At 39.5% G+C, this 26,090-nt stretch overlaps 2 protein-coding genes across 2 annotated transcripts in view; one reads left to right on the forward strand and one right to left on the reverse strand.

Annotated features, from left to right (window-relative positions):
* Positions 1-15,414, forward strand: part of LOC111867431 — a 19,672-nt gene extending 4,258 nt beyond the window's left edge. Inside the window, exons 2-8 of the mRNA XM_023857293.2 lie at positions 1,944-2,136; positions 3,372-3,561; positions 5,956-6,232; positions 8,938-9,060; positions 11,494-11,655; positions 11,767-11,918; positions 13,624-15,414. Coding sequence (XP_023713061.1) covers positions 3,380-3,561; positions 5,956-6,232; positions 8,938-9,060; positions 11,494-11,655; positions 11,767-11,918; positions 13,624-14,737 — 2,010 coding nt within the window. The 5' untranslated portion in view covers positions 1,944-2,136; positions 3,372-3,379 and the 3' untranslated portion in view covers positions 14,738-15,414. The remainder of the gene's footprint in view (positions 1-1,943; positions 2,137-3,371; positions 3,562-5,955; positions 6,233-8,937; positions 9,061-11,493; positions 11,656-11,766; positions 11,919-13,623) is intronic.
* A 1,215-nt stretch (positions 15,415-16,629) lies between these two features.
* LOC111867327 (zinc finger protein 189-like) lies at positions 16,630-25,495 on the reverse strand. The gene is made up of 6 exons (XM_023857083.2): positions 25,230-25,495; positions 24,014-24,075; positions 23,215-23,382; positions 21,522-21,689; positions 18,287-18,791; positions 16,630-16,667 (listed from the first exon to the last, which is right to left on the reverse strand). Exons 2-6 carry the CDS (start codon positions 24,071-24,073, stop codon positions 16,630-16,632), a joined length of 939 nt encoding a protein of 312 aa, XP_023712851.1. The 5' UTR covers positions 24,074-24,075; positions 25,230-25,495.
* Between the last annotated feature and the right edge of the window lie 595 nt (positions 25,496-26,090).

Raw genomic sequence — 26,090 nt, forward strand, 5'->3', positions numbered from 1 at the left:
GTAGTAGTAGTAGTAGTAGTAGTAGTAGTGTATGGTGGCGCCTGCACCTCCATAGGCATCAGTGAATTGTGCCTGAGTACATAAGAACGTTGGACAGCACTGATCTACTGTAACCATAAAGGGGGCACGTGGTAGCGTAGTTGGTCGAGGCACTGTGCTACAAGATAACAGTTGTTGCCTCCTGTCACTACAATGTAAAACTACATTTGTGTTCAACCGTCACATTATTTCTTGAATGGATATTTTTGTTAGTGATAATGTTTGTCTGACAAATGTTTAACCCAAGGTGCGCTGTCCTGTGGCATTGAATCTAATTTTACAACTGAAGTTATTCTGTCATACTGTTGCAGGGATCACCATGATAACTGTTTTTTGTTGTCAAATGGGGAAGGTGGTAGTGATGCAAGAAAAGTAGCCGTTTACGTCATCCACCCTGAACTCCAGTTTCATTCAAGTGTTCCCAGCATAGGTTACTTTTATAACCTCATTTCTAATTCTGCTGTTTGCCAGAACACCTTTGAAGGGCACTGGTTCATTACTGAAGCATATCAGGACCATGTTTGTGTAAACAGTTCTCATTGTTTGGGCTGTAGTACTTGCCCTCCCATTTTCTGTACTTATTTCTGGGGTATGCTGTATACCTCTGTGTTTGCATTTGGGATGAGGTGAGATATGATGTATAATTTTTGCTCTTTGCAATGCCGTGATTAACGGTAGGTTGAAAAGTGTACATTTTCATCATGTGTTATGTAAGACTTCAGGTGGGGAGTACCATGTTAGGAAATGTAATGCTGTCTAACTTGGTGTCTATCAATTTTACATTTTGCCTGCTCAGTATATTTTTCAGTTTACTATGATCCTCAGGATAAACTGAAAATGTTTACCTGAATGTCATTAGTTGGTTGCTCTTTATAATGGAGATGTAGTGTGTTGTCTCTAAGATTAGAACTGAATTTTCAGTCGTGTAGATGAATTTCATGCATTAGAAGATTAATTAATATTAGTTACTCATCGTCCAGACAGGCTCTACTTAACTAATTTAAGCACTATGCTATGAAGGCATATGGGGGAGTGGATGTGTAGATCCATATTTTCTTGACCTTGGCACTACTTGGAGGTGAGTGATCAGCTTCATGCCCCACCCACTTTACCTCCAAGCCCCAGTCGCTGGCTTCCCACTGTGGCAGATTCGATCCTGGGTCTGGTCAAGTGGGATTTGTGATGGACAAAGTGGTGCTGCAGCAGGTTTTCTCCGAATACTTCGGTTTCCCCTGCCAGTCTTCATTCTACCAAGTTCTCCAGCATCATAATCACCCGTGGCGGGCTACAATAGGCCAATCAGTGGCCGTTATGCCGAGTGGACCCAGTAGGACTCCACCCCCAACAAACCAAATTTTGAGGTTTTCACGGCGATGACTATGAAGAAAGTCGTCTTCTGGGATCTGGCGCTGTGTATTCTTGGTTTTAACCGACGTTTCAGAGGAACATATCGCCTCCATCTTCAGGGTAGTTGAGTTGCATGCGAATACAGATATATCTGTATATACAGATTGCAGCTACAGCTATCTGTATTCGCATACAACTCAACTACCCTGAAGATGTAGGCAATATGTTCCTCCAAAACGTCGGTTAAAACCAAGAATACACGGCGCCAGATCCCAGAAGACGACTTTCTTCAAACCGAATTTTATTTATCCATTATGTGTACCTTCAGGTGAAAATTTAAATGAATATTCTTTTACATTTAGAAGAAAATGAATATTTAGATGGTATGATTTTGTCAGTGCTGTTTTCACTAGTTCCACTCATTTCTATGGTGTCTTTGCTATCAGTTGCATATTTAGTTGAATGTTTTTTTTTTTGTGGGTAACAGGGTGAAGTTATGTATATTCATAACACAAGCTGAGTCTGAAAGTTCATAATTATGATTATTTTGTTTTCAGGTCCTTCCTGACATGTATTCCCCATTTGTATTTTGTCACTCCATTAATGAACATGCAGGACAGAGAGTTAAAGGAACATAGAAGAAATTTTGGAAAGAGGATTTTGAGGCAAGAAACCCAATCAGTGGAAATAAGAGGCAGAAAACTACATGGCCACAGAATCCATTGTGGTGTGGCTTTCTTTCTTGCCCCAGTAAGTGAACATCTTTTTATGTATATGATTTGGGGTATTCATAATAGTGAGTGTTTTTATTGGTCTTCTGGGCCGTGAAACCATGTGGCTTTGTAGATGGATGATAATAATAATAATACTCTGTAGAAGTCACTGCTTTGTACAGGATTGAAGTGTGAGTAGGGTGATAATTTGGCAAACTGATTCTGATGTGAAGCAGTTATTGTTCCACCATGCACAGCCACTTATTCTGTTGAGGTTAATACTTTGTTCACTTCATATTTCTTCATGTCACTGATATCACACTGCTCTTTGTCTTTGAGCTTCTCTCTTGTCACTGAATGGAACTGAAAACTGATTTACCACTCTCACTTACTGACTGACTCGCAAATGGTCTGCACTGACTGAGTACTAACAGACTTATGACTCACAATAGCCAGTGCTTCACATCTGCTTCTGTACTGCACTGAATTAACTGAGAAAATATCTACACTATGCTTCAGATGATCTCAGCTGGACTCATAGCTATGTTATATAGGTGTGTCATCATTAAGGAGAATTCCCTTGCCTTTTTAAGCAACCTCAGCATTCGGCATCAGCTGAATGGTCTCTGGAACTGTATAGAAACAGGAGTGTTTTGATGTTGCAATTGAATGAGAGGCAGGCAGTGTAACGCACATGTACCCCTCACCCACCCTACACTCAGTTATATTCTATTTCCATTTATGTTTATGTAGTTTAACAGAAACATTACAGCTTCCATGACATATTGGCAAGGTGTCATGGAGCAACAAAAGAACATAACTACTAGCAGGGAAAGAAGGTAGACACTTGGACTGGTCAGTAGGAACAGATAAAGAGGGACTACCGCAGGACTCCTGCAGGCAGGAAGAGTATGAAAATAGCTATTATTGTGGTTCTGAAGAGTGTCAAATCAAGGAAGTTGTTATTTTATCCATGGAGAAAATCTTCCATTCCTTTAGGATGTGTATGAGAGGCTTCATGAAGAAGCACAGGTTTCAGTGGTATATTCTTATGAACATAATAATGAACTTTCAGGTGCATAAAAGGCAGGAAATTTCTTGACCATCTGAGGGAACATTATCTCCTCAAAAGGACTACTACTCATAGTCTTGGAAGTACATAACATGTAGGACAAGTGTGATATACGGAATGAAGTATATAATCAGATGTTTCTTATGTGATATAGCCCATTTTGAGTGAACTTTTAAGTTATATTTGTTTGCACATAACAGATTTAAGGATGGAATACAAAGATCCCAAGCGAGAGCATTTCAGAGCTGAGTGTACAGTTGATGGTACTTATGAAGATAATGCTCCAAGATTTACGTTGGAGGCTATGGCTAATCTCCCATTGCTCCCAGATGATGTTCTGCTGTGCATTATGAAGTATCTGGGGCCAGTTGAACTTCATAACTTGAGCAAGTATGTGCTGTTTTGAGTAGTGCTTCTTCTGCAGCATGAATAAAAGTTTGAGTTTTTAGATCTATATTGAGAAAGAAGAAATGTTCAAAACAACCAGTATTTCATTGTGCCCTTTATACGTGTAACAGAGCCCATGCCCCCTTACCTATTTGTATTGAGTGCAGTGCCTACACAAAATTTTGTCAAGTTATTTTGTTTTTTCTAGAGAGGGAATTGTTTTAAGGACTACAGTAAGCTGTTGATACTCGTAGTATGACATGCTTGAGGTTGAAAATGCAAGTTTCAGACTACATAATGTATGTAAGATTTGAGGCTTTCACGGCGGTGACTATGAAGAAATCAGTCTTCTGGGATTTGGCACCGTGTATATGTGGTCTGCTTTTACCGGCTCTCACGGTCTTTTCGCTTGCGGATTTCTTATATTTTTCTTCTACCCTGAAGATGGAGGCGATACGTTCCTCCGAAACGTCGGTTAACACCACATATACACGGTGCCAAATCCCAGAAGACTGCTTTCTACATAATGTATGTTCAGTGTCAGATACTTTACACAACTGAAGGAGTTTCAGGAGTGTACAATATATTTATGAAATATATTTTATTGTAACGCAGATGGCCAGAGCATTTCTAGGCAACGGCCTGTAAACAACCTTCATTTGAGTGCCTTACAGCAGTAAGATGAATGTTTATAGCTTGTTGCTAGGCAACAGTCAGCACACCAATGGACTGACAAGATATCACATGATGTGTTTTCTGTGTGGTGTAGCATTGCAGTTCTTTTTAAGACTTACTTTTCTTCAGAGCTGAGTAATTGTACATGTACATCTGTAGAGTCATTCAATAGATGTTGATAAAACCTCATACAGTGCTTATAATATAGAAGTATTGGATATTATAAGTTTCATCTGCTTCATTCATTTAATGGCCCACGTTGCTACATTTTTAGTAATCTATAAGGCATAGAGCTAAGCGATTTCATGAAAATCATTGATTGATTGATTGATTGATTTAACATCCATAACTGTTACATTATATATCACTTATATAGTAACAGCTGTGATAGTGCAGTGGTAGGTCACATGGATTCCACAAGCACTCTAGCAATATTTGCAGCACACATTAGGTAAATATTAGTGTATGTAGCATTATATATGTGGAGATAGGGAAGAAAGTATTTATTGAATAAATAATCAAATTAAACTGTATAAATATGAGGGTTGGAACTTTAATAGTGGCAACACTGCTGTAGAGACACCATGCAACAGAACCAAATAATGTCGCTTATACCACACGTTAGTTACATACCTACCTTACCTCAGAGCAAATGGACTGTCCCTTCCCACATCACGCACATGCACAGTGATGAGAAAAACTTAGCCTCGTGTTAGCTGGCGGTCTAATGTAGTGTTGTCATGATGTTTTCGAAACAGGAACAACAGACTTGGATAAAGATTGAATGTGCCAGAGGCTGTACAGCACGACATAGTCTTCAAGGTCTTCAAAAGGCTTGTGGGGAATCTGCACTGCCTTACAGAACAGTGGCAAGGTGGGTAAAAGCCTTCAATGAGGGACGCCAAACTATGGCAGACAGACATGCTTCGGCCACATCGTCCTAGTGTCAGTGAAGAAGTGTATGCTCTTTCCGCGTTACTGGAGAGTGATCGACGCCATACGATTCATGAACTGGCCCGAAGGACAGGCTTAGTGCATACGACTGTGCTTCACATTCTGAAGGAATGCTTGGGCATGAGAAAAATTGCATCATGATTGGTTCCGCATGATTTGACGGAAATGCAGAAATGGCTATGTTACGACGCTGATTTGTTTGATCGATGGGCCTGGGAAGTGCTGTACCATCCACCATACTCCCTGGACTTAATTAAGCCTTTGTGAATTTGACTTGATTCCTAAGATGAAGGAACCACTTTGTGGCATTCGCTTCAGAACTGTTCCAGAGATTCTTCAGGCAGTAGACCACTCCATTCGAGCTATCAACACAACAGGCACTGCTAAAGGTATCCTATGACTTCCACATTGCTGGCAGTGGGTTGTACTCAATGCTGGTGACTACATTGGAGGACAGTAAAACTTCGAAACATGCATCTATTTTGTATCAGTTGTAAATAAATAGTTGCCACTATTAATGTTCCAACCCTCATATTTATCAGTATACTTTATACATTGTAAACCCCCTCCCAAACACGCATGCACACGCTCTTGTCTCTTTTGTGAGAATTGAGGCAGCAGACTATATTAAATTTGATATACCAACTTGTTAAAAATTATTTTATTTTAAGCAATTATGTGGAACTCAGGGTTATTTGTTTTTCTTATGATAGCATTAGAACCAGATGATCACTGGACCTTCCAATTGACTGCTGTGTGTGGTTGCAGGATAACAGAGCGGTTAGGGCACCTTGCATCTGATAAAAGCTTATGGAGGACTATTGACTTCAGGCCCCACAAACTCACAAGCACTCAGCTATTGAAGTATGTGAATTATTTTAAGGAATCCACAAAATTTCTGGCAGTGAGAGGTTTTGCATCTGAAGCTCCAAACCTTAAGAGGAGGGATGGTGTCCTTACACCAAAACTGCTGGAAGAGATAGTTAAAAAGTGCCCAGAGTTGGAAACACTGATTCTAGATGAATATTATGGACCAGCATGCAAGGTAGGTACAGTCTGTAAACAGGGGAAAGAAATTGATTCTTGAAGTGTTAACTGAATACAACATACTGTGACTGTTAACTCTCATGCATTTTAGTCTGAAGATCTGTGGTTTGGTACTTTTTCGTCATTTTTCTGTGCATAATTGATGCATTGAACAAGGGAGCTTACGTGGTAATGAATTGTATTTAGTTCATATTGGTCGAATTTCTTTATGGTATTCTTCAGTTTACTCAAGCAAATGCTGGCTAGTAAAATGAAATAACCCATAACAACTTCCTCCTCAGTGATTTCCAGTTCATGGTACAATATCAGCCTGTCATGAAGATTACCATCTTCTGTCATGTGACATCTTGTAGTTTGGTAGATATCTGCCAACATTTCAGCAGAATATGACTCCTCCATCTTCAGGATACTCTGCCACCCAGAAGATAGAGACAGTATGCTCATCCAAAACATCCATTGGCCAAGCCTGTTGTGTTTTAATAACAGTCTACACAACATTTGTAGATGGTTTGCCAATTATGACCATCTGACTTCCAACAAAATGAAATTGCAATACTCTGTTCATTAATATATTTTTATTTGATAATTTTTACCTGATGATGATCTCTATGTGATCAAAACATATTGTGATTTTAGGGAATAAAAACAATTAGTTGGTTATAATTGGTATATATGACTGTTTTGTAGATTGTTAATAAAACACGACAGGGCTTTGATCACACACAACAGTATGTGAACAGTAAAAACTTACCAGACTACATTTTATTACATCCCCATCACTGATTGGTCCTCATCCTGCCTAGTCTGCCATGTTCAGCAGCAAATAATCTCTGAATTTATGAATGCTGTGAACTAACATTAATTCACAAACTTCTTTACATATTTTTTGGACGTGATGTATCATGTTCATCTCACGGGAGAAGGGACTGATGGCATGATCTTTCATCAGCCTGCATCAAACATTGTCTTTCAGTGCCTTGCTTTACATATTCTAGCATAGCATGAGACTTCTCAAACCCCCACGTATGAATTATTATCATTAATGTAGCTGTTCGGGCTCATGGAAGAATGATGAAGGGCTTCATGTGCTGACAGAGCTGTGTCTTGTATGCATTTAATCACAGGCACTTGTAAATAATATCATGGACTGTGGAATATGGCTGCTGTAATTCCCAGTTTACACTTCTTTTTAATTTACTGCAATGCAGTTTGTATTGTGGTGTCCACATGGCTTGTATTGTTTGTTCCACTTTGCCACATATATATACAGCCGTGTACTTTGGAATTGATAACATGAAGTGTTGTCATGTCATGTTATCGTTGTTATATTCTTTGAAGATATCTCAGTATGAACTGGAGAATATTTGTTGCTTGATACTACTAGCCTGTTACTCTGTATATGAAATCCTCCTCTAACATGCTTCAGAATTACCTTTATCAAGGTAGGCACTGTTATTTTATTTAATAACAGATACTCATTTATCATCTGAAACATGCTATACTATGTATACAAGGTGCAGCAATAAAGAAACTGGATTCATGCTCTAACCCTTTATTGAAAAAATCAGACAATCGAAATGTTATCCCCTTCAATGTAGTCCCCTCCCCGATCCCTACACCACTCCATGCGAATTTTCCACTGTTGGAAGCAGTGCTGCAGGTCATCTTGTGTTATGCTCTTCAAGAGTTGCGTCGCTTTTGCTTTCACTGCATCCACGGACTCGAACCTGGTCCCTTTCAGCGCAGACTTGATTTTTGGGAAGAGAAAANACATTACCCTCCGGATATCGAAAAAAAACAATCATCATTGCTTTGAATTTGGATTTGGTCATGCGCGCTTTCTTCTTCCTAGGGGATTTGGGGCTCTTCCAATGCATGGATTGTCGCTTAGTCTCTGGATCATATTGAAGAATCCAAGTTTCGTCACACGTAATTACGTTTTGGAAGAAATCAGGATCAAGAGTGTCAACACAGCAATTCACTTGATGTTCCTTTTGCTGGGGGGTAAGGATTTTTGGCACCACTTTAGCACACACCTTTTTCATGCCCAGATCGTCATGCAAAATCTGTCTAACACTTTTCTTATTGATGTTAGTAAGTTCAGAAATTGCTCGAATGATCAGTCGACGATCTCTTCGAACAATTCTAGCGACCTTCTCCACATTCTCTGGAGTTTTCGCAGTGGGAGGACGGCCCGATTTTGGATCGTTCCCGACGTTTTTCCTACCCTCCATAAACTTCTTAAACCACTCGAAAACTTGCGTGTGAGATAGACACTGATCACCATATACTTCTGTCAATAAATTGTAAGTTTCACTGGCAGATTTTCCAAGTTTTGTGAGGAATTTGATGTTAACACGTTGTTCTACATTAGCCCGCAGCATTATTCTGATGGAGCTTAGACACACGATCCGCTTCTAACAATGGTTGCGGCCAGACTAATCGATGCGCGTGAATGAAACTTTGTGTGACAGTAGAGGGAAGTCCACGGGTCAATGCCCTATCATCCTCTTTGTCATGGACGTGGCCGGAAATGAGTCATAAAAGTATTCCGGTTTCTTTATTGCCACACCTTGTATTTTGGTCCAAGCAGTGATGGGCATCTCCAAAAAATATCTCCGTGACAACTTTAAAATTTTGTAAATGTACTACTGGTAAGATATTATGTATATAAACTGAAGGAACTATTATTTTCTCTTACAGTTGAGTATAGAACTGCTCCCTTCGACCATTTGTCGTCTGTCTATGAGAGATTGCGTGATAACAGATTTGGATCCTCAGAATTCATATTTCCATGATATGTATGCGCATGTACCTTATATAAAGGTAATTAGTATACAATAAGTGAATAATTAGATGTTACTTGAATTAATCCTTTTATAGGATAAACGAAAGTGTAGGAATGCATTTCAGAGTATCACGCCATGTACAGCATTATCTAAATGTGTCCAGGGGCATCCTGGCTTCCTCGTAAGAAAGATCCTTAAGAAGATTGGGTATGTTCACAGGCATGTAGACTGAAATGTAGACCAACAACATATACTATGTAAAAGGGGCATGCAGTACTGTGTTGATTGAGGAACTATGCTACAGACCAGAAGGTCACGTGTTCGATTCTAACAGAAATGAGTACCAGGAATCTTCCACCCAGGTTAAGGGCAGCAGGTGTATAAGGCTGATAACCTTACCACCATCTCTGAGCCAATTGTCTAGAGAAAATGTGTGAGCCTCGATATTTCACAGCCCTGTAGGCCTTCACGGACTGTTTTCGTTTTCACTTTACCTTTTATATACAATGTAAAATTGTTATAATAATAACAAAAGGTAAAGTTGTCCCTGTGCTTAATTACTTAAGCACTATGCCTTGAAGACATGGGGGAGTGTAGGTATAGCTCTACCATTCTTGACCTTGGCACTAGATGCAGGTGAGTGGTCAGCTTTATGCCCCTTCCAGTTTACTCCTGGGGAAAGAGCCCTCAGTACCTATTGGATAGTAGACTGGGTGAGCCCCAGTGTCAGTCTGGACGCTGTGGAGAAAAGAAAAATCTTACTATGCTAGGAATCGAACCTGGGCAGTGAAGCCCATAGCCAGTCACTACCCCTACTGAGCTATCCAGACTCCTATTTTAATACTAACAATGATAATTATTACCAGATAATTCTTCTAATAATGTAACAAAGTTTAAATATTTTGGAATGACAGTAACAGATTAAAACTGCAGTTATAAAGAAACTAAAAGCAGATTAACTTCAGAGAAAGCTTCCTACCATTTAGTTCAGTATCATATGTCTTCTTGTCCTGAGTCTAAAAATATAAAAATTCCTGTACACAAAACTATAGTTTTACATATTATTTTGTATAGGAATGAAACTAGGTCCCTTAACCTAAGGCAGAACGTAGAATTCTTACTGTTGCAGATAATAAGGAATGGTGTAAAGAATTGATGTTGTATTGCACCCTCTACTGCAGTTCCACTCTGGAAGTCAGTTCTAATTGGATTCAACCAGATGTGCTTCACATTCAAGGGTGTCTTGACTGCTCATTGTCGGTATTCTGAATGACACTAGATCAGTGAATCAGTTGTGACAGTGACAGACTCAACTGGATATGTTCTCACCTGAGGGCAGAAACGGTCTATTTTCTGAAATGTGTTGTATTTGAAATACTAGACAATGGACAGTGTTCAGAGACTCAGTAATCCATAGCCGAAGGAATTTGTGATAGGGTCCTGAGAAGTATATTTGTACTAAGAGAAAGCATTAGGAGGTCGGAGAAAGTTAGCATAACCAGTATTTCATAATCTATACTCTTCACAAATCTTATTAACCAGAAACCCAAAGGGAAGATCTAGGCATAGATGGGATACCAGTGTCAGTCATCACAGATTTCGATGACTGACCAGCTGACTCCAGTCACTGTTTCACATGCAGATCAGGCTGAGGCAAACAGTAGCTTTGCCTATAAGTGTAGCGTGCAGACACAACACTCATCATGTCAAACCCTGATGATGGAGGTAGAGACAGTCTCTGAAGCATTGGATACCAACTCCACATTCACACAGCTGATCATCCAAAGAGGACATCATTGTATACTGTTGCTGTGAGAACTTGAAATCATATGTAGCAATACAGTTTCAGGTTGCATAGAAAGTATGACATTTGTCTAGCTAAAGCAATGTCTTAGAGAAATTAATAGTTGTTCAGTTAATCAAGGAACACCTAGACTTATGGAAGGGGAAGGTCCATTGCTGTATTTACAAGTGCCATGATCCTATTTTGAACTTCCAGAATTCTTGTAAATAGAAAACATTTCATGAAATATTTATTGAATTTGTACAATGACAAGACATTTCTTGGTCACCAAAATTTTGAAGGAAAGTGGCTCTGGTCAATAACTGTGAACTGGTTTGAAGTTGTAATAGATTTTATTCAGCTGTAAATCTGTTGCAGATGTTGAGCATTACAAGAAAACTGTTCCAAATACAAGGAATTTGCTTAATGAATTTGACACTACATAAATTTTGATGCGTATGAATACTAAGAATCTTCCTGGGTGGTAAGGGGCAGCCAGCATGCAAGGCTGTTAATCTCACCATCATCTGTGAGCTGATTGTCTAGAAAATATGGGAACCTCAACGTCTCCCAACCCTGTTGGCCTTCATGGCCCGTTATAGGGATAGGTCTACCTTTTATATCTTTTACCTAATCCAGACACTCCAAAAAGTTTACAGCCGAGACTGAAAGTGGCTGTTATTGCAGGTCTTGATACTGAGTAACTGTAAGTGGGTCTCACCTCATGATTTTATGGCCATTAGTAAGTGTCACTGGTTGGAAGAGTTGCGGATGGATGGTTGTCTACAGCTGGGGGATTGTGTGGCATATACAAGCCTTGCTGCAAGATGTGGTTTCCATTCCTTGAAGGTATGACTTATTCCAACCTTTCTTCTGTCAGTGAATATTAGAGGTGAGATTAAAAGGATTCTGAGTCCAAGAGCTGTTTTGAATGTTAATACACTTTTGTTTTCTCTTTAGATTTTGGACCTGCGAAATACAAGAATGGGTGACAGTGATGTGGCCTGTTTCAGTCTTTCACTCAGGCTGACTCATCTGTATCTGCAGTGTCCATCTGTTGATAATGAAGTTAGTGATGACTTACATGGTGATCCAAACTGTGTGGAGGGATAGTAAGTTGCTGATCATAGAGTTAGTAACTGTCTGTTTTACCAAGTCCTCTTCTCTGTGGATAAGAAAAAAATACATAATTTTATGTTTTTAACTTTGTGGGCGGTGTATATGGATGTAAAACTTTATCTACAAGGGTCATACTGAAAGTCATGAGCAACAATTTTTTGTAACGTAACACTGCTTTATTATTGACAAACCAAATACACCACCTCAATCTACAGACCTTTCTTTATTTTTCCACATAATCGCCACTTCTTTGTACACATTTCTCCCAGCGTTCTGGGAGCTTGAAAATTCCCCCTCTATAAAATTCCATTCCAGCCATCTGAAGACACTGACGCACTGCTTTCTAAATTGCCTCCCTTGTCTCAAACCGTTGTCCACGCAGCTGATCCTTCACAAGTCTGAAAAGATGGTAGTCAGAGGGTGCCAGATCAGGGTTATAGGAGCGGCATGGGGGCAAGTGTTGTCATGCAGGATGATGATGTTTCATCCTGGATGATTATCGCGCAATGCACAGCAGGGCTTGTGCAGCATCTGGACATAATGAGCAGCATTGATGGTTTGCCCAGGTTCCAGGAACTCGGCCAGAATAAATGGTGAAACCAGCTTTCGTCACCTGTCACAATACAGAGCAAGTCCTTTTCAAGTCGGAAGGATTCTGTTGTTATTTCCATAATGGGTGTCAGTAGGCCTAATACTAGAAACGATGGGGAAAGATGTGCGTCTATTCTTCTTGTTGATTCCTTGTTCAGAAAGCTAGCAGATTTTCTGTAAGTCAGAAAATATTGTAAGGGTTACATTGAAAGTCCGTGATAGTCATTGCCTGTCTTCTTAAACTGTTTTAGTTATTCGGTATCCATGAATTATCTTCACTATATGCATCCTGTTGTGTATTCTGATTGGTGGTATTTGGCTGTCAACACAACAATAAAAGTAAACCAATCGAATTGCTCACGTTGAGGCACACAGAAGTGTAGTTGGTTGAGGCACTGTGCTACAAGGCAGAAGGTGGGTTCGATTTGTGATGAGGTCATTGAATTTTTCAATTGACCTAATCCTTCCAGCCACACTATGGCCCTGGGATCAACTCAGCCTCTAACAGAAATGAGTACCGGGAATTTTCCTGGGGGTAAACGGTGGCTGGCATGTAAGGCTGACAGCCTCACCGCCATCTGTTAGCCGATTGTCTAGAAAATGTTGGAGCCTCAATGTCTCTCAACCCTATGGGTCTTCAAGGCATGTTACAGGGATACAGTAATTCTTTACTGCTCACATTGGTTTTAGTTTATAGTTGCTACATGTTTCGATCCATATTAGGACAGTTCAATAACAGGAGACATATTTGATGAGACTGCGTGAAGATGGTCCCAAATGTCGACAAAATATGTAGGAAAAATCAGATAAAACCAACGTGGGCAGTTGGATTGGTTTATTTTTATCGTTGTGTTGACAGCCAAATACCGTCAAATTTGCTTTCCAAACAGGATGGGATAGATTGTTTGCATTTCATGCTGTGTCTCTATGAAATTTGTGACCATCATAACAAGTGGCTTGAGCATCATGGAATTTGCTTGCTTCCAAAATTGTTATGGCATTGTTTCACGAATTTAGAAAGTGCACATTTTTTATCCAAGATAATTTTGTGAAATAATTATTTGTGTTCAATGTCAGACTGAAATATCTAAATGATTTTTGCTGCAGTGATTTCCTGGACTGCAATGATGACGATGACACTGATGCTCCTTCATTAATAGAAGACAGCTATGGTGGTTTCTCCCCATTAGGTCTTCCACGTCTACTTCCTCTCAGCACACTGCCAGATCTTTCAGCAAGGTGTTCAGAGAGAACACTGCAGTCAGATTCTAGGCGTGCAGTGGAATCCAGAAGCAATCCATCTGGCCTGGCTTCACATGACGAAAGAGAAGAGAATGGAGATTTCTCCTTTCCACAGGCTTCCACATCATATGGAGGCACGAACACTGTGTTGAACCTGCCTGGACCATCACACATTGGGCCAAAAGCGGGGTCACTCAAGAAACATCCTTTAGAGGATTCGGATTCAAGTAGTGATGAAAATTTGTTTTCATCTGTTGCCTTTCCTATATCAGGTCCCGAAATGCATAAACAGATACGGACATCTGAAGAAGGTTCACATCTACCAATCAGTCAAGCCTCTTGTATGAGTGCATCTGAAGCAGGCTGCAGGGGCAAGAAGCGTCGGCACTCTTCCAGTGACCATAGTTCTAATGAACCAAGTACATCCACACATTCATTTATTGAATCACCCAGTTGTTCTATAAATGATGTGAATAGAAGACTGAAAGATGGAGATTCGTTATGTCAGAAGTCAAAACTTCCAGACTCTTCAACAGGTAGTACACAAGCAGTAAATTGCAGACAGGCGAGTGATGTGTCCAAAACAAATAGCAGTGAGCAAGGAAGAAGTTTGAGAGCAGATGATAGTTTATGTGGAAGTTTGTTTTATTGCCCTTTTCATGACTCCAATGCTGAATCATTAATTTCAGACGTGTGTACCATGGCATTTGTCTTGAAGGAGCAGCATGGAAGTGACGGATCAGGGTATGTAAGGATTGTATCACCGCAGGCAGTAAGTGCCAGACCTCAACTCCACACACTTGTTGTAAAGAACTACAGAAAGATTACTGATAATAGCCTGAGATGCCTGCTTAGGCTTAATAGCTTACGTTATTTGGATATATCAGGGACTTCGGTGACCCAGAGGGGTGTCTTGGAGTTCCAGTTGAAGCGACCTGATGTTGAAGTTATATCTGATTACAGGGACCTCCCTATTTAATCATGTGTTGTTGGAATTTATATTTAAAGTTACACAGTTTGTCTTATTTCCCCCGATACAAGCCTCATTTTAGCCATTTCATGTTCTTTTGGTTCAGATTCTTGGTCTGCTCCCTCAGAGAAACATTAAATAGGGATTTCGCTATGTGGTGTACTTTTGATTTGTGAAAGGAGAATCTACTGCATTTATGTATCAAACTGAGATAGAAGTAAGTATCTGAAACATTCTGAATTTATTATACTTTTCAGAAGTTGCCTGTGTCAGAACAGTATTCATGAGTTAGTATTTGAAAGTTGTTTTACGCTGCAGCTGAAATGATGCCCGCCTGCAGGAAGTAACAAACAATTGTGCCTCTTGGATCCACTTAATGTCTTCTTCTGAGTTACCACATGTGTTATCAGACTGGTTTGATTTTAGAATGGAAATCTAATGCACTCCCCATTTATAACAGAAGTTAGTATGTCTGCAGTTGTGCTATCAGCGTTATATTTTCTGTATTGCCTTGAGCTCTGCATTTTCTGCTTTTCTGTTAGGAATTCTAATGCAATAAATTTCTCCAGAGAATCGTGTTTTGAAATTACGATTTCTTGGTGGTTTTATTTCGAAATAGGCCTATGCATAAAAATGACCTCTGAAGATATTTGTAATGAAAGAAATATAAAAAGTATGTAAAAGTTGACGTATGTTTCGAAGAAATGTTCTGCCTGCATCCTCTGCTCTGAAGATGGAGGCAGCACCTTTTTTAGAAAGATTGGTAAACTTCTACCCGACTATATGTCGTCACCTCATTGGAGTTACTACACTGAAAACCTCAGATCCTCCATGAAAAAAAATTAAATCTGTGAATGTTACGTGCGTGGTTATGAGCATTTTATGGAAAATACGAAAACCTATGTTCATTTGCGAAGACAGAAGCATATAAAATTTATATGTTACTTCACTCTTTTGTTCTTTGCTCTCATGCCACGGAAGCCACTTAAAAACAGATTACGGGTCAGGATACCTGATATTTTATAATTTTTTCCCTTTATTTACAATCCTCTTTGTAAGTAATATTTTTGTAAATAATAATTCAAATATTCAATTCAGTCCAGAACCTTTTGTCTTCTCGTCTGCTGTCCAAAAGCATAAAAATTAAAATATACAGAACTATAATTTTGCCCATGGTTCTGTATGGGTGTGAAACTTAGTCTCTGACATTAAGGGAGGAACATATATTGAGGGTATTTGAGAATATTTGGACCAAAAAGAGGTTGGAGAAAACTGCACACTGAGGAGCTTCATAACTTGTACTCTTCTCCAAGTATAATTAGAATGATCAAGTCAAGAAGGACCATTGGGAAGACCAAGGTGTAGGTTGGTGGACAATATTAAAATGGATCTTAGAGAGATAGGATGGATTGGATTGATGTGGCTCAGCATAGGGACCAGTGGAGGGCTCTTGTGAACACAGTAATGAACCTTCGGGTTCCATAAAATGCTGGATTTCCATGCAGCAAATTTATTTTTAATATTTAAACCACCTGATAAAGAGTATGTAAATTTTTGTGTTACAAATGCATTGCATGTAAATTATCTGCATAATGGAAATCCTGAGGCTTTTCATATTTTCCCCTCAGTCCTGCCAGGAAACTACCTTAAATTAAGTCACCCTTCCTCCCTACTCATCATTCCCTAATGATACCACCATTACAAGCTCTGTAGCCCAAATTCTGAGACAGCTGACAAGCATATTGCAGAATAAGACGTTTATTATCTTGGCATTGCAGGGTCAAGGCCAGTTAAACAGAAATGCATTGGTAGGGTTGTTTCAGCATGACGGGCTCAATGACAAATGCCAGTTCCAGGCAGTCAGTCTAACAGTCCTTATACCAAATATTAGCCAACTCCATTCAGTTGCACCTTTCCAGAGAAGCTGCTAGTTGCTCAACTACACAATGAATTACCAACAAGTTATGGAATGGAAGGGTCATTACCAGGTGCCAGATGAATTCATTCCATATTCACTTCTTTAAGCATACAGAATACACAGCAGCAGCCTACCTTCACACTCTTCTGAGGACAACTGCAACTCGTAAATCCATTTATGCACTGCCCACTACTTTATATGGCGAAGAGACACAAAATTGAACACACATTTCAGGATGGCTGGAAGACATTATTTCAGAGTGTTTGCAATTGTAAACAAGTTATTCAGTACACAGCTTCACCTAATCCAGAACCCATTCATTTCTTGTCACAGAACCCTGAACACGTGACAATATTTTGCTTGCAATGACCAATAAAGCATAGTTTGTGTTCATCTGAGCAATCCATAATAGTTAACTCAATATACTCAACCCAAATGATGTAGCAATATGTGACTAACTGCTCAACGCATGAGTAACAAATGACGCTGGAGAATTATGTTTATAAGCAGTCAATAAATTTCGGTGACTAAATTCTACTAATTATTAGCTTCCGCTGCTGAATTAACATAACTGTAGGAGAATGTCATGTCATGTCTGTTTCCACTCAACAAGACAGGGTCTTGTACACATTGAACAATCAAAATTAAACGGCCACTGATACCCAGTGACAGTTTGTACCATGGGACTCAGTTCATTCCTCGTCAGAAATAGTTAACAAACAACTCCAATATCTTGTATTCCACAAACATGCCGCATACAACACACGGTAAAAAAATTGTCTTATTTGCAACATGAAATACTGTGGCATGCTACATGTCACAAACTGTTCCTTAGTNAAATGGCCGCTCCCCACTATGTATGCGCTGATGTGTCTTCAGCAGACACTGCTGACTAAATGACTTATTACATACATCACATCTAAATGGCCGCTCCCCACTATGTATATGTTGATGTGTCTTCAACGCACCCTGCTCTCTGAATGACTTATTACATACATCACATCTGAATGGCCGTTCCCCACTATGTATGCGCTGATGTGCTGTCAGTGTACTGTGCTGATTGAATGAGTTATTACATACATCACATCTAAATGGCCGCTCCCCACTATGTATGCGCTGATGTGTCTTCAGCAGACACTGCTGACTAAATGACTTATTACATACATCACATCTAAATGGTCGCTCCCCACTATGTATGCGCTGATGTGTCTTCAGCAGACACTGATAACTGAATGACCTATTACATACATCACATTTAAATGGCCGCACCCCACTATGTATGCGCTGATGAGACGTCAGATTACCCCGCAAATTGAAAGACTTAGTACACACATTACATTTAAATGGCCGCGCCCCACTATGTATGCGCTGATGAGACGTCAGATTACCCCGCAAATTGAAAGACTTAGTACACACATCACATTTAAATGGCCGTTCCCCACTATGTATGCGCTGATGAGACGTCAGATTACCCCGCAGACTGAAGGACTTACTACACACATCACAGAAAAATGGCCGCTCCCCACTATGTATGCGCTGATGTGTCTTCAGCAGACACTGCTGACTAAATGACTTATTACATACATCACATCTAAATGGCCGCTCCCCACTATGTATGCGCTGATGTGTCTTCAGCAGACACTGATAACTGAATGACTTATTACATACATCACATTTAAATGGCTGTGCCCCACTATGTATGCGCTGATGTGTCGTCAGATTACCCTGCATATTGAAAGACTTACTACACACATCACATTTAAACGGCCGCTCCCCACTATGTATGCGCTGATGAGACGTCAGATTACCCCGCAGATTGAAAGACTTACTACACACATCACAGGAAAATCGACGCTCCGCACTATGTATGCGCTGATGCCTCTTCAGAGCACCCTTCCAACTGAACAACTTATTACACATGTCACAGAAAAATGGCCACTCCACAGTATGTATTCGCTGATGTCTCTTCAGATTTCTCTTAAAACTGAATGATTTATTACACACATTGCAACAAAATGGTTGTTCCCCACTAAGAATATGTTGATGTGCTACCAGAATTAGTTGTTGGCTGACTGAATCACCACACTCATCGCAGGAATATCGTTTCTCCTCACCATGTACTGGCTGAAGTTCATTCAAAGTACTCTGGAAAATGAGAGGAAATAACATGAGAAATCATAGTATGAAGAAAAATGCGTTTGAAGCCCAAGCACAGTGAGATGTTAAATCAGTAGGCATGAGGAGGTGAGAGAAGAGAGGAGAGCAGGGAGGGAGGGAGGGAGCACATATCCCCTTGTATGGTGCACGAATCGATCAACATGAATTCTGAATGAAGCTGCACTGCCAGTGTCTAACAAATTGTAAAATTAAATAAAACTACGCATTGGTAAGGCTGGACAGGTGACCAATTAATAGTGGATAGGCTCCTAAAATGAAGTAACAATGAAGGCTGAGTTAAAAAATCGCATCAAGACAGGCTGCGTATGGCCCAGTAAAATCTGTGAGACAACAATATATANCAATCGTGTCTCATTCGAGGGCATGTAAGGATGACTTCCTGCTTCCTGATGGAACCAAATGACTGCCACAACAGAATACCATAGTTGGACCGACTGCAATCTGGTATGCTGTGTGTTGGTCCATGTCTTGCCATGATGAGATGAAAGGGTAAAGAAGTAAGCCAGAAGCATTACCACCCAGAGGTTCTTCTGCTGACAAACTCCCAAAGAACACAACTTCTCTTGCTGCTGCAGGTAATGGTGGAGCAGTGGATCTTCCTTAACTGTGTTTTATTTGCACTGCAAAGGTGTCGTTGAAGTGAATGCCATTAATGGGGGAAATTCCACCCACAACAAATAATGTAAACAAGAGTTAATAAGTACTGCTACAGTTGAGGTTACCACATGCCTGTAAACTCAGACTGTAGCATATCATCTATGAACTGTATTAAAAAAGGAATCGTAATCCAACAACCCAAAAATAACTCCACCCATTCCAAACTAATGATAATACTGTGTTAAAATAATAGTTTAATCATAGTTCATGCTGAAGAACATTCCAGACATAATAGTGGTCATATTTAACACTTGATCCACACAGAATAAATCCCTATGCAATAGTCTTTCTTTTAAATTTACACAGAGGGAACTGTGACCAAGAGCATTCTCAGTTCTCAGCAACTGACTGCTCAAGTTTGCTGGACCTGAGCTTGTCGCGGTGGTCACCATGAAGGGTACTGTCATCTAGGATGTGAGAAGTTTCCCAAGCAAGCAGCAACATCACGCAGCTCTGCTTACTGCAGCTTGCATGGTTTAGCCTTCGACCACGAAGATGGAGGCATAAGTTTGTCCGTAACTTCAGACAACTTTTGATAGACTACACGGCATCAAATCCCAGAAGAGAAACACCCGTATGAGAACCTCAAATTCAAATGTACACTCTTCCAGTTGTTTACCATTCAGTGCATTATTTTTATCTAAATACACATATTGTGGCAAGTAGATTCGTTGCTAGACAATGACCGTGAAACAAACAACTATACAACAGCAACTGATACATAATTGATCCACAAAATGCGTGTTTCCACAGCAACAAGAGAACATATAAATAATGGAAGAGATATTCACTACACAGTCCATGTCAAGATGTTATAACCAGGACCAGTTAGCTGTTGCAGTCAGTCAGACAACCACTGCAGTTCAGTCATTGTAAGCTGTTGGTGTTAGAAGCTGGTAGCTGATGGTGGGGACAGTCCAGGGAAACGTCTGCCATTGGAAGCCGCTATCAAGCAACAGCAGTGAGAAAGTAACTGTGGACACTTGTGTGGGTGTGTAACAGTGACAATATAGTCATATGATGTATGAAAGAGTCCACTAAATCCAATTACCAATCAAAACCTTGGTCTATGGTCACTCAACCACATGACAGTATATTCTTATTATCTTTCTTAATGTTGAAAACGTTATTATGCGAGGGTGCATACAGATAAAGCTGTGACAATGAGCTAACACTTGTGCAACCTCTCGCGTAAGCGCTGATGACTTAAGACCCATGGCATATATTACATTAACAGTTATGTGTAAATGAGAGTATAAAGAGTGATCTAGCTAAAAATGATCTTTATTTTAATCCCAAAATAAAATTACACATTGTCATACAATTACCTAAAACATGTATTAATAACATGGTGATGTTCATTAATAGCCCTTTTTTGTTTGCTTAATTACATTAATCGTATATTCCATTTGACCATAATTATGTCTATGTTTTAGGATGTGTTGCTAATGCCAATACTTCACTATCGTTTTTATACCTCTTACACCTTCTCTGTACCTAATGTTTAGTCACTGTCCTTTCTAACAGAAAATAATAAGAAATCTGTCATGATAACCAGTCACCTGACAGCAGGTACAGAAGCAAATCTAACAGTGTCAGGTATAATAAATTTACTTCAAAGGGCAACAGGCAACACTATGTTATTACACGAATACAGAATGCATCTAAAATACGAAACAACAAATAATTTTAAACATTTATATATCCTAGGAATCCTATAATGTAGTATCATAGAACGGCTTAGTGGATTGGATAGACAAGGAAAACATACAAAATTCTTCTTTCTATGAAATTTATCTCAGATATTCTTCAGTTTACACAGTACTTAATTTCATCTATATTAGATCTCCTTAAAAGAAAATGGGAGCAGTTCATCTCAAGCAACATTCAACAAACTACAGTTGCCGAGGAAATCCTTGAAAATCTAGTTAACAGCACAGCAGAATTGTTTCATGAAAACAGACAGAGATGGAAATCATACAGACAACCAGTACTTCTGCACATTTGTGTCATCTGCCTAACAGTGCACATACAGCTCACCTCAGGTTCAGCCTTTATTTCTGGAAATGTTATTGGGACAGGATCCTCTTCCTCCTCTGCATCTGAGACTGCCTCAGCTTTTACCTTCATGGCCTGATCTGCATCATGAGATGTTGGGTGCATCTCACCATATGGGCCCACTAAAACGTTCTCTGAATTTGTATAGTCCTATAAAAACCATGACATCTTTCTCAGAAATGGACATACAACCCCATATATTAAACAGTGTATGCTCTCTTTGCTATGACTGTTTCTCATTACAGCTAATTCATTAGACCTGTATTGTACAGATGCTCTTCTCTACAGCTATCAAGATCATTAGAAAGTATTTGGTAAATAGCTCAGTGACCTGCCTGAGAAACATGCGGTCACTGAGGCAGTGCAAAAATATCTGCTTTTTATGGTACCTAAAAGCTGCTAAATGAGGAGCTTCATAACACGTAATCTTCGCCAAGCATAATTAAAATGATAAGTCAAAAGGCATGAGATGAGCAGCTCATATGGCAGGCATGGGGGACAAGATGAATGCATATAGGATTTTGGTGAGAAAGCCTCATAGACAGAGACTACTAGGAAGACCTAGGCATAGGTGGGAGGATAATATTAAAATGGATCTTCAGAGACATAGGATGGGGTGGTGTAGACTGAACTGATATGCCTCAGGATATGGACCGGTGATGAGTTCTTGTGAATATGGTGACGAACTTTCGGGTTCCATACAATGTTGGGAAATTCTTCAATGGCCAAGCGACTGGTGGCTTCTCAAGGACTCAGCTCCATGGAGTTAGTTATGGTACCTAAGGGATCATTACTGTGATCACGCATGTTCATTATGGCTCTGTATCCTAAGGCAAACAGAGTACAAACCCAAAATATTTCTTTAAAAATCTACCTTAATAGCACCTTCCCTTCTGCTCTCAGGCCTCCCAAGTGGACTGCTCCTCTCAGGTTTCCTGTCCAAAACTTTGTAAGCATTTCTCACTCTTGCATATGTGCTACAGGACTTATGCATATCACCCTCCTACATAATATACCAAAGCGTTGCAATGTCTACAATGAAGCATAAGAAATTCTCAAGGTGGATGATGAAAACAAACAGAAGCATGTCATATTTCATTCCTTTGGCCACGAGAACTGACATACGACAATAAAATGTTTGTCTTTTCAGACAAGCACAAAACATTCATAATGTTTCCTCTCACAGCAGGAAATGTCTTTTCAGCGCTGTGGAGTAAAATTCTTGGCAGTCTTGTTGCAAGAGAATGCAGAATCTTTCATAACCCTGAAACTTTTTTACCACATGACATTTTGTGTGGTTCACTGGAATTAGCTGACAAGAGTCCTTTGGTTCTAAGTGTATCAGCGCCTAACTGTGAACAGTTCCATAACTCCGTATGGATTTTTGCTGCCAGACAATTTCTCTGAAACACTGTTCAGTTTACACAATAATTAATTTCATCTACATTACAACTGCTTAAAAGGAAACGGAAGTGGCACATCACAAGCAATATTCGACTAACTACAACTGTCCAGAGACACTTCAGAAACAGGTCTTCAAAGGCTAGCTGGCAGCACAGTGGAGTTTTTTCATGTCTACAGAAAAGACAAGACAGCCAGACAGATGGAGATGAGACAGACAACTGGCATTTCTACACATTTGTGATATGTGCCTAACAGTGGACATACAGCTCACCTCAGATTCAACCTTTATTTCCTGAATTGTTATTTGCAGAGGATCTGCTTCCTCTTGTGACTCAGAGAATTCCTCAGCTTTTATATTCATGGCCTGGTTTGCATGATGACTTGATGGGTACATCTCACCATATGGACCCACTAGAACTTTCTCTGAATTGGTACAGTTCTATAAAACCATCACATCTTTTATTAGTTATGGTTGTACAACACCATACATGAAACAATATATGCTATCTTTGCTGTAGCTGTTTTTCATTACATCTACTCCATAACAGCTGCTCTGTACAGATTTCCTTTTTACAGACTTCAAAAACCTTGCAAAGTATTAAGTTCATAATGTAGGGACCATCAAAAGAAAATTATGATCCCTGTGTAAGTACAGAAAATATCTGAACTTTATGGTACCTAAGAGCTCATTACTGTGTTCACATATGCCCATCATGACTTTGCATCCTGACACAAACAAACCCAAGTCCAAACACCTCAAAATTATATCTTTAAAACCCATTTGCACAAATTTTTCCCAAGTAGTATCATTCTTTCAGGTTTTCTTTCTAAATCTTTGTACACACTTCTCATTCTAACATGTGTGCTATACAACCTACCCATAGCGCTCTCCTTGAATTGAACCCTGTCCTACATAATATACCAAATTGTTATAATATGAAGAAGCATGTAAACTCCCTAGAGGGGTTATGGAAACTAAGCTTGGCATAAAATATGTAGTTTCTTGCACTATGAGAACTGACAGATGACAATAAAATTTTTGTCTGTGCACACAAGGACAAAACACTCACCATGATTTCTCTCACAGCACAATATATTTCTTCAGCTCTTTGTAGCAGAATTCTTGGCATGCCTGTTGCAAGAGAATGCAGAACTTTTCACAAATTTGAAACCTTTTTCTTATCACCCACGATGGTTTGTGGGTTGCAAATTAATTGATTTACAAGAATACTAGTGATGTAGGACCATATTTCTAACAAGTGTACCAGCACCTAGCAACAAATATTTGTTCAAGTCTGTAAGGAAACATGCTAATGATTGTGTACAAACAGATTTTGATGTGGATTTCTTTGTTCTCACAGCAGACTATGAAGCTTCGCGTTTTATTATGCATTGTGAAGTCTGGCAGATTGTTCCTCAAGTTTCAAAGGCAGCTGGTTCGCCTGTTTTGGGTAAACCTCTTGCTTCCAAATAATCGGAAACAGACTACCAGACTGAACAGAATTACACTCTAGAAATAGCAGACCTACTCTACAAACATGTGTACATTTAGGCATGTAGTAGTGTAGTTGGTTGAGAGGCTATGCTACAAGCGTGAAGGCCCGGGTTCAAGTCCCGATGGGGTCATTGTACTTTTTTTTAATTGACCTAAACCTTCTTGCCGCACTATGGCCCAGGGATCGACTCAGCCTCTAATAGAAATGAGTACCAGGAATTAATTAAATAATTTTTGTTGGAAGTAATGAGCGGGCAGCGCGTAAGGCTGACAACCTTACCGCCATCTTTGAGCCGATTGTCTAGAAAATGTGGGGTTCTCAACGTCTCACAACCCCATGGGTATTCACGGCCTGGTACAGGAATAGCTTTACTTTTTTACTTTTACAGATTTCTATCGCGGAGCCACACTATGCATTTCTACAGCCCGCAACTTCGACCAGATCACCTAAGACCATCACCTCTCATGAATTCCTTTGTAAGTCGGTCTGGTATGTGTTACAGGCGACAAAGGGGTATATAAACAGAAAAAAATCTGCATTCTACTAGAAACATGCTCAGAAAGGGCACTGAGGTGTTTACAGAAATCACAAGATGAACTTGCAACAGCGAAGTAATAACACGAATCCCAACGGTGTTCGTTTCTAACAATCTGTCAACGACCTTCATTTCCATTTGTTTGTGCTTGTGAAATGAAATGTATGTATGTATGTATGTATGTATGTATGTATGCAGAAGTTCAATTTCTTTAGAATGATCGTAATGATTCCCGAAAGAGTACACTCAACTTACCCGCCTACAATCAAAACGCAATACACAGTGACACTATAATGAACAATGATCCAATTGTTATGATTGTGATCAATGACCGCTTTCCATCGTTACCGATCGTTATCGTCGCTGCAAGAGATTGTGGTACCGTAGTCCACGGATAGAGTGTTGCACACTATGATGTTCTGGGCACCTGGGTTTCTGAGAACTGGGGTATGAACCCTGCCGGTCCTTGCTCTGATTTGCGACCGGTATTTGGTGATCATTGTTGCCAACGGAACGCGAAAGGTATGAGTGCTTGTCGTTGTAGTAATTTGTAATTAAAGTGTACAAAACGTATTTCTGTAGAATTATTCCGGCTTACGCTCTGTAATTTAGAAAGTCTTGTAGATGAACTGAAATATTAGAAATGTTTAAAAAGTAAGGGAATTTCTAATTCAGTTATGTGAATAAACATACATATTAACGTTACAGTGCAAGATCATACCTGTAATCTATTTAATAAATTAATGTTCATTTATATTAATAAGTATTTTCAGCGGTCTTATAGTGGAATGTCTGAAGTTTTGTAATGATGGCGGTTGTTTAATTGCATCATTCTGTCCCCTTATTTTTCACTACTTGCCTGTTTCGATCAGTACGTTTGTTTCGTGAAGTGAAACACAAAATAAAAATGAAAGTTTAGTAGATGTTAAACGTATAAAATGTTTGATAAAAAAGTGCGTTTTTCGCAACATGATAGACATTGATGCATTGCTACTTTTAGGCTCACTACAGTGTTGCATTTTTGGTGTTTCGCTGTTAGAAATATGTTTTCGACACCATGATGGAGGCTGTTCCTTCTTTGGCTTCAAGTGTAGTATTGCTGTTGGTGTTCAGCTG

Source organism: Cryptotermes secundus, unplaced genomic scaffold, assembly GCF_002891405.2.
Source record: "Cryptotermes secundus unplaced genomic scaffold, Csec_1.0 scaffold477, whole genome shotgun sequence".
NCBI lineage: Eukaryota > Metazoa > Arthropoda > Insecta > Blattodea > Kalotermitidae > Cryptotermes > Cryptotermes secundus.